This window comes from Dendrobium catenatum, unplaced genomic scaffold (assembly GCF_001605985.2).
Source record: "Dendrobium catenatum unplaced genomic scaffold, ASM160598v2 fragScaff_scaffold_1125, whole genome shotgun sequence".
Taxonomy (NCBI): Eukaryota; Viridiplantae; Streptophyta; class Magnoliopsida; order Asparagales; family Orchidaceae; genus Dendrobium; species Dendrobium catenatum.
The window spans coordinates 1,568,199-1,577,814 of NW_021319587.1; the positions used below are offsets into that span (position 1 = coordinate 1,568,199).

Sequence of the window (9,616 nt, forward strand, 5' to 3'; positions counted from 1 at the left end):
ATTTTTAAAAATCATTGAAACGCTAATTAAATTTGTATTTTTTATGGAAAATTAAAAATGATTCGCATTTTCATAAAATTTTCCTAAACATAAATTTTTCGTTACCATATACTCATTTCTAAAAAAATTTCTAATCTTAAAATTTTCCGACTAAAGAGCCTTTAAATATGTAAGTTATACATTTCTATTTCTTGTTTCATATATCTTGCTATATTAAAAATATATATTTAAAGAATCTTAATGTATAAAAAAAAACCAAAAATAAGTAAATTTACTTAGTATGCCGATTATTATGTGCTAATCAATTTTTTTCCATCTAATCAAGTTTTATTAATGTCGGTGCTTTACAGCTCTGCATCGTATTTTTACTATTTATTATTACTATTTTTTTCCGTAAAAGGAAGAAAAACAGAGAATGGAAAAGGAGGTTCGGCTTTGAAATTTTAGAAGAAAAAACGAAATTTGCCCAGTGCGGGACGTGAGATTTGGAGAACAGAAGGCGATTCGTCCACTTGGAAGATTTCCATTAGGACATGTGTTCTTGTCATTTTCCTCCACCTCTGCCTCCCTCTCTTACGCTCTAAATAAAGTGGGAGTGAGAAACAAAGCCGAGTTTTTTGGGATTTTTTTTTTTCAGAAAAATAATGAAGTTCCTACTGAGAGAGAAAGATAGTGAGTAACGGAATTATCTCGTAGAAGGACAGCGGGGGGTCGGTTGAGGTACTAAAGAAGGCAATTTTGAAAGGGGTTTTCTTTGTGTTTGAGCTCAGGACCCTGGAATGTACGTGTGAGTGGAGATAGAAGGTTAGTTCTGAGTTCTGACATGATCTTGGAATAAAAAATTTATTTTTTTATGAAGGGATTGTTGACGATTTCGATTTTGTGATGATGCCCAGCTTTGATTTACTTCAGTTTAGCCTCTCATTTGCGCCTTTCTTGTGAGCTCCTTTACTCTTCCCTTCCTTTTTTTTATTCTGAGATGGGGTTTGGTGGCTTTTTAATGGGTTTCTTGTGGATTTGGGGTTTTAGATCGGTTTGGTGTGAATAGAATTGTGAGGATTACGGAAGATGGCTGCTTTTCTTCTCTTCCTATCAGTTTGGTCTCCTGCCTATTTTTATTTGAGACGTTCTTAGTTGGAAAGCATCGTACTTTACTTCTTCCTTCTTTTTCCTCTTCTTGTTCGTGGTTATCTCCTCTCATTTTTCTCTCTTTGGATGATGGAGGCTGAAAGGGGATATTTTGGGATTGGGATTTCCTTTGCTTTGAATTGAACTGGAACTTTTTTCGAACAGGTTTGTGGTGGCTGTGCTTATGTCGAAAAAGAATGGACCTTCTTCTAAACATTTAATTTTTCTTTCCTGTTCTTCAGTAGTTAGTCTGTCGGCATCGATCTGAACCTTTTTTTATATTATTATTATATAAATTGTATGCGCGTATTGATCTTATAATTCCTCCCTTTTGGTTTCCTCTCTCTTTTCTGAACAATTCTGCTTCTAACAGAGTCTCCTTTTTTCCCATATCAATCTGCTTCTAAAAAGATGTTTTCTTTGCTTTTATGGCTTGTAGTTTACAGCTTAACTGGGACCATTTCCTTACGAATTAGACATTTTTACTGCTTCACATTTTTTAAGATGAAATTGTATTATGAAGACCGCACAATGTCCTTTCTATGCGGTTAGGACTGTTTGGGTGGCAAATGTTCTTTTTTATGATTAATGGCGAATGATGCCTTTGAACTACTTCTTGCTTTGGAATTTTACATAGGCTTTTCTCATGGAGTTTATCCTACTTTTGAGGATATAATTTGCAGAGTTTTAGTGTTTTTTTTTTCTCCTTTGAACTGTGTTGCAGACTTGCAGTAAGTAATGTAACCGAAATAACTTTTCTTTATGTTTTTTTGTTGTCGTGTGGCCTTTTTTCTCTTCTTTTATTTTGTTTGCAGAAAAAGCATGGTTCAAAAAACGAAAAAAATAGCGAAGTTTGGAAAGATTCATAAGAGAGAGGCAACCAAACGGGAAGAATTATAAGATTAATACGCGCATACAATTTATCTAATAATAATATAAATAAAAGTTCAGACCGATGCCGACAGACTAACTACTGAAGAACAGGAAAGAAAAAATAGATGTTTAGAAGACATTCTTACTGCTTCACATTTTTAAGATGAAATTGTATTATGAAGACCGCACAATGTCCTTGGGTGTCAAATGTTTCTTTTTTATGATTAATGGCGAATGATGCTTTTGAACTAGTTATTGCTTTGGAATTTTACATAGGCTACTTTGAGGATATAATTTGCAGGGTTTTAGTGTTTTTTTTTTCTCCTTTGAACTGTGTTGCAGTAAGTAATGTTACTGAAATAACTTTTCTTTCTGTTTTTTTTTGTCGTGTGGCCTTTTTTCTCTTCTTTTATTTTGTTTGCAGAAAAAAGCATAATTCAATAAAAAAAAATATTCAAAGTTTGGAAAGATTCATAAGTTTTTGGCCTTTTTTCTTTTTAATATTTTAATGGGTGATTCCTCTTAGCTCATAAATTTTCAAATTGCAAATTTTCAGTGTGATTTATTTTCTTCCTTCTCTGGTAACTTTTGCATTGTGTTTTTGGTATTACCCTTTGAATGACTTGTTTAGGTTACTTCATATTTCTTTTTCTACGAAGGTTGAATAACTTATGGTTTTTGCTCTTCCGTGCTATTTTGATACTTTAATGACATCTATAATACTTCTTTTTATACTTTTTAAAATGGGTTTTTACAGAAATTTCTTGAATTAGAAATTTCTGTACTAAGAAGCAGTCTTATAAAGTAGAAAAAAATTGTCCCAAGCAAAGCCTTAGTTCATGTTAGTCTAATCTAAATTTGATTAGGAAGACCTTTGGAGCCATCATTTTTGCTTTGAAATAAATGCAATATAAATGTTGATGGATTAGCTATGTATTGCACTTATATCAACCATAAAGGCCATCCAAATCAAATTTGTAAGGATATTTAACCTAAATATTTTCCTTTTGCCCCGGTGGTTGAATGTTCTTATTTTCTTCAAGCTGCTTTCATTTGTAGTGAACTGATGAATCCCTCTATATCATTTTCTTGAATTATATTTCGATGTTTTACAGTTTCATCCTTGCTTCTCTTCCTAGTTTGTTTTGGGATTTTTCTTCTTGCCAATCCTTTCTGTGAAAACTTGCTGGTAATTTATCATATATGGTTATATAAGTTTTTCAGTCATTCAGTCAATGTGTTTACTTCCAGTTTTTGCAGTTGGCGCTTGTTTTTTCCATGTTTAAATTAGTATACTATTCACATCTGTAACTTTGGCTTAATAAATTAGTATATTGCCAATTTCCGTTGATGTTTAAACTTGTCTTACTTCGAGAATTCCATTAACTTTGTATGCCAGATTTTTTTTACTGGCCTTATGTTTCCGTGCTTGTAGAAATCTTCCTAACTGGACTATAGTGGTTTTACAAAATGGCTGCTTCTGGTGATGTGAAGAGCATCAATGAGCTGAGAATTTTTGAAAGTATAGATGATTTGGCTACTGATTTGGCTGAGTATATCGCACAATTATCAGAGGTTTCTGTAAGGGAAAGGGGATTTTTTACTATTGCTTTAACTGGTGGATCGCTAATTAGCTTGATGGGGTATGTTTTGTAATAAAAGTTGCAATTCCATACTCCTAAACCACGCCAAGAACTCAAATTCAAATATTTTTGTTTATGAATGCAGGAAGCTTTCTGAAGCTCCTTATAACAAAACGGTTGACTGGACAAAATGGTATGTTTTCTGGGCTGATGAGCGGGCGGTGGCAAAGAATCATGTTGATAGTAATTATAAGCTCACAAAGGATGGATTCCTTTCAAAGGTATGTATAAGATGAGACCTTCACTGGAAATTTTTTAGTATGGAAAATAATTTAATTTTGATTTGAAAACTAATGCTCTTATAGAATTCATCTTTGTTAACTTGAAATTTTGATTGCGTTCTCTTCTTCCACATGAACTATGCTTTGGTTCATTAGTTCTTGTGATTAATTAGTTCTAGCATGACTAAGATTATTCATTCTTTGAAGAGTCATGCCTCAATGCTCTTGATATTTGATTTAAGATTACAATTGTTCACTTATCAGGCCGTGTTCTCATGGTTTTTTTTCTTCAAAATTTGAGTTTGGCCTTCATTGCTTGTAGAATAGACATTCTGACTTGGTACTTTAATTTGAATCATGTTCTGCTACAATTATTTGATGCAAAATGGCTTATGATTTAGTTTTCTTAATATAAGTAGAGTGATGCAATGAATGTGTCTAACATAAAGAAAAATTAAGATTTAGTTATTTATGGCCACTAAACATAATTAAAATTCACTTTCTTTAGGTGGAAACAAAAATAATAATTAGAGTCAAAATGCTAATGTAAAATTTGAAGAAACCACCTAAAATTTTGAAGTATAAAAAATCAATATGCAATTGATTTTTTTTTAAATCTCAATTGTAACTCCAAATTTATTAAATTTGAAGAAAATGAATGTTAACCGGTCCGTAGATGACTGGTCTAGATCGGCCCAAGTGCTTGGCCAGCCCCTGGTTTACTCCAGGCAGACCAAGCAGCCGCTGGTCCTCCTTATGGGCCCATTATTTGAACTCAAAACTTAAAAGGAGGGGGCAGTTTAGAGGGGAATTAAGTTTGGGAGGAGTTGTTTAGTAATTATCATTATAATTGTATTCTCTAAATAGAGGGGAAGGATTAGTGTTAGGGTTATGCTATGTTTTGCTGATTTTGAGTTTTCTCTTAGGTTTGTTTGCGCTCTAGCCGTTGGCTAGGGAGTGGGAGAGCCGGGTTTTCCTCTCGAATTGAAGATCCATTGTATATTGTTTGTTTTCTTCCACTTTTCATCAATTATCAAATTTTCTTAGTGTTTTGTCATGGGATTTATCTCAACTTCTGCTTGAACCTTACTGAAATTCCAAATTTCAGCCAAGATCTCTTTGATTCCTGCATTGGTTTCCTAACAAATTCGTATCAGAGCTCTTTCATGGGCGAAAAAATTAGTTATCTTTGTTGTTTTTGCGATTGGAGCCTAGATCAAAGTAATGGCACCAACGAAGATGGAGGTATTGGAAGGCAAGATAGAACCACTCAAGTCCTGAGTAGAGGAAAAATATTCCGGGGTGGAGGGAAGACTTTCAACCATCAAAAACCACTTTGGAAACATTGAAGATATGATGAAAAAAATGCTTGAGATACAGTCAAAAGCATCACCGACGATTCCTAGGGTGAAACCAAGGACACCACATAGACCTCCATTGGTGGGCGAATCGGGGTATTCCGAAGAGAGGATAGCAAGGAGGAGGGAGGCCGAACCCTTTGGGAGACTACCCCGGCATGGGGATATGTGGAATGGATAAGGGCATGGTTGGGGGGAGCCATGGGTCTAACTCAACCAAGGGAGGAAGGAAGGGAATCGCAGCATCACTACACGGGAGGAACCAACAAGGGAAGAAACCATTAAGGTATAGATGCGAGATTAAGGAAGCTAAAGATGTCGGTCTTTGAAGGGGAGGATGCTTAGAGTTAGGTGTACTGGGTGGAATGTTACTTTGCTATCAACAGGCTGACTAAAGGGGAAAAATTCATGGCGACAGTTCTATGTTTTGAAGGGAAAGCCCTAGCCTGGTTCTAATGGAAGAATTTAAGAAGTGCTTGTTGGAATGTTTTTGAGCCATTCAGGAAGGAGACCTCCACAAGCAGTTCTATGTCCTAACTCAGAATGGGACAATTATGGAATATTGGGAGAAGTTTGAGCTGCTGTCAAGGAGACTGAGGGGAATCTTTGAGGACGGTTTGGAGGGGAATTTCATGAAGGAGCTTAGGGAGGATATACGGGCAGATCTCAGAGTACTGAGGCCGAGGGGCTAAGAGAGACGATGGAGCTTGCTTAGAGGGTGGAGAAAAAATATATGAGGGAGAATGCCAGCACAAGAAACATCATGGGAGGGGCCTATCGGAGTACCTCTACCACTCTAGCACCTAGAGAAAAGGGGTTATGTTTCAAATGTGATGAGAAGTAGGGGTGTTAATTTCGGGTCACGGGTCGGGTTCGGGTCGAACCTGAAACTGACTCGGCACTATTCGGGTCAGCCCAAACCCGACCCGTTTTTGAAAACGGGTTGGTTTTTCTGACCCGAACCCGACCCGCTTTGGGTCCGGATCAACCTGACACGACCCGAATGACCCATTTCCAACTAAAAATTGCTAGTTTTGGGTCAAAAACTTGTCAATCTCCTCTTTTTCAGGTCAAAATGGGTTAAAATCAGGTCAATCTCGGGTTGCCGGGTCAAAAACGGGTCAATTTCGGGTCAAAGGGTTAACCCAAACCCGACCTGATTTTTGAAACGGGTCAAAATGTTGAACATGAACCCGACCCGTTTCAGGTTCAGGTTGACCATAACCCAAAATTTTCTAGTCGGGTTCGAGTTGGATTTTTGGGTCGTGTCAAATATTGACACCCCTAATGAGAAGTATATGCCGGACCATAGGTGTAAGGACCAAAGTCTTCAGGTTCTCACCATTTATGATGACGAGGAACCTGAGGAGGAAGGTGTGAGTGAGGAGAGTATGCAAGATGAGAGGCTGAGGGGGATTAGGACGGATCTGTTGAAGGATTCCCTGGCTATTCTCTAGAAGGGGAGATATTATTGTATTAGGGGAGGTTTTTATTTCCACGAACTACGGTTCATATTCCCACCTGTTGCAGGACTTTCATGGGGGCATTATTGGGGGCCATTTTGATGTTCAGAAGACATACAAGAGACCGACAACATAATTGTATTGAAAGGGTTTGCATAGGGATGTGGAGGAGATAGTATCTAAGTCTAAGGTATACCAGAGAAACAAGTACATGGCTATAGTTTCAAGGGGATTACTTCAACCCTTAGCTCTTCTAGACAAAGTATGGGAGAAGGTCACCATGAATTTCATAGATGGGCTACCTCGATATGAAGGGTTTATAGTGATTCTAGTGGTAGTTGATTGGTTGAGCAAATATGCTCCTTTCATTCCCTTATGGACCTTACGACACCCTTACACAACAATGACAATGGCAGCAGCCTTTATCAAAGGGTGGCCAGGTTGCATGAGATTCTTGAATCGATAGTTTCTGACTGAGATAAGGTGTTCCTCAGCCATTTCTAGAGAGTTATTCAAGCTGCATGGAACGGTCCTAAAGAGGAGTATCACTTATCACACCCAGACAGATGGATAGAAGGAGGTAGTAAATAGGAGCCTAGAGACTTACATATATTGTTTTGCTTCAGAGACATATCATCTGTGGGCCAAGTGGCTAGCATGGACAGAGTACTGGTACAACACTTCATATCACTCGACTTCCTAGATGACTCCTTTCAAAGTGTTGTACGAAAGAGACCCTTTACACTTAGTGCATTTTGGGCAGAGGAGCATACCAGTCTCTTCAGTAGATTAGTACTTGAAGGAAAGAGATAAGGTGTTGGAAGATTTGAAAAGGCACTTGTTGAGGGAACATCAAATTATGAAGAAGCAGGTAGATAAACATATGAAGGACATCTAGTTAGAAGTGGGGGATAAAGTATTCTTAAAGTTGTGGTCCTATAGACAGAAGACTGTCGCCAACATCAGAAATGAGAAGCTAGCCCCAAAGGTAGAATTGTATGTCTGATGTGAATACTAATCTCATCTTTACAAGTTCTTCATTCATGCTTCAGGATTATTATTTTAATGCGGATAGAAAGGTGCATATATATGGTGACAACCAATTTGAACGTTATCCACATCTTTGTAACATTGTACACACTGTTGGATGAAAGTTTCAGATTCTATTTCTGATTTGAGGCTTGCAATTTTTTGTTACCTTATCTTAGTTCCGATTGGTTGCAGTACCGAATATTCTTCAGTTTTTGCTCAGCTAGTCAGTGCTAAATATTTGTCAGTTCAGTAGAAATCAATACTTTCTAATGTTCCATATTTCAATTCCTTCTGTCATTTCATATAATGTGTTGAGAATTTTTTGGTTCTTTGTATTATTAGTGCTAGAACCTGTTCTCAGCATAATTTCCAGAATTGATTCGATCTGTTCATGTCGTGCAGTCTCTTCATTTAAGTGATATTTTATAAATCTATAATATTTCACATGTAAACATACAAAGCAAGCTTCTACCTTTGTTTAAATCACTAAGACTATTTCATCAAGTATGGATCATCCTCTATCTGAACATATTTGATTGATTAACTAATTCTGTATTATCTGAACATATTTGCTAGGTCTCTGTTCTAAATAGTCACATCTACTCTATCAATGAGAATTTGACGGTGGAGGAAGCGGCGCGAGAATATGAATTCATGATCCGACAACTAGTCAAGGTTCGCACAATCGATGTCTCCGAGAGCAACGATTGCCCGAAGTTTGATCTTATCCTCCTTGAACTAGGCTCTGATGGTCATGTAGCTTCTCTCTTCCCTCACCACATTTCCCTCCAGCACAAGGAGGATTGGGTCACTTACATCACTGATTCACCTGAGCCACCACCTGAGAGAATCACATTTACGCTTCCGGTGATCAATTCGGCGTCCAACATTGTGATGTTGGGTGTTGGTGATGAGAAGGCAATGGTGGTGAAGCAAGTCATTGATAATCTTACCAACGGCCTCGATGTCTCTTTGCCGGCCAAGATGGTGAGCCCAAGTGAAGGGAAGCTAGTGTGGTTCTTGGACAAGCCTTCAGCCTCCTTCCTCAATGCAAAAGAAAGCAAACAAGATGAAATATAGCAGTAATGTGAAATTTGTGTATGTAGATGATCACAATGTGTTTGATATATGTTAGTTCTTTTTGTTTGGTCCTATTAGGATATTCTCTCAACTGTTATGTGAGGAAAGATTAATAAGCCAATCTTGAGGCATAGAAGTGTTGGAGAATGAGGTGAGGTGTATGATGGCAGAGAGCTCATATATTTTGTTCTTTATTGGAAATCATTTACTGGAAACTTATATAGAGGACCTTTTCTTTTTCTTTCTTCAGAGCTCTATTTATATTAGCATGTTATCTAAGATTTCATTTGGGATGATTTTTTTACTGCTTCTTGAAGCAACTTTCTAGTACAACAGCTTTAAAAAGTAATAAGAAAGTAGTCCCAAACGAAGCCTAAATTACCATTTTAAAACTGGATGCGATACTCGCATGAAGCTCCTGTCAATATAAAGGGATTGAAGTTATCTAAATTAAATTTTTTTTTTTTGAATGATTTTAATATGTCTGTCATTGTAATATCTAAATATTTATAGCACAAAAGAACACTGTAGAAGACAACAAGTCCAACAGAGCGTAAACATCATTGCTTATCAGTTGCATTGAAGTCCATTGTGTTCAAGAAATCAATTGCTTGTGCCTTTGTTTTCATTTCTGAAGGGTCATTAATTTCTAGAAAATAATAAAAAGTTATAGCCAAATAAAAATTAGTTAGATATCAGTTAATCTAGAACTTGAGAGCATGATTAATTAATTGAATTTTTCAAGAAAAACTTTGATGAATTAGTAAGTCTAGAAGCTTTGAATTTATGATCAATCAAAAATAAAATGCCTTCATACA

General features: G+C 36.6%; 1 protein-coding gene across 1 annotated transcript; it reads left to right on the top strand.

The window, feature by feature from the left end:
* Positions 1–619: 619 nt before the first annotated feature.
* On the top strand, positions 620–9,043 carry LOC110095598 (probable 6-phosphogluconolactonase 1). Its single transcript, XM_020821205.2, has 4 exons — positions 620–804; positions 3,437–3,644; positions 3,730–3,865; positions 8,295–9,043. The coding sequence occupies exons 2-4, from the start codon at positions 3,472–3,474 to the stop codon at positions 8,796–8,798; spliced, it is 813 nt and encodes a 270-aa protein (XP_020676864.1). The 5' UTR covers positions 620–804; positions 3,437–3,471; the 3' UTR covers positions 8,799–9,043.
* Positions 9,044–9,616: the final 573 nt, after the last annotated feature.

What these genes read in the sequence shown, in the direction of transcription:
- LOC110095598 (XM_020821205.2), top strand. Translation starts at nt 3,472, where the DNA reads ATGGCTGCTTCTGGTGATGTGAAGAGCATCAATGAGCTGAGAATTTTT. An exon ending in TCGCTAATTAGCTTGATGGG is followed by an intron (nt 3,645 to 3,729) that starts GTATGTTTTGTA and finishes TTATGAATGCAG; the next exon opens with GAAGCTTTCTGAAGCTCCTT. An exon ending in AGGATGGATTCCTTTCAAAG is followed by an intron (nt 3,866 to 8,294) that starts GTATGTATAAGA and finishes CATATTTGCTAG; the next exon opens with GTCTCTGTTCTAAATAGTCA.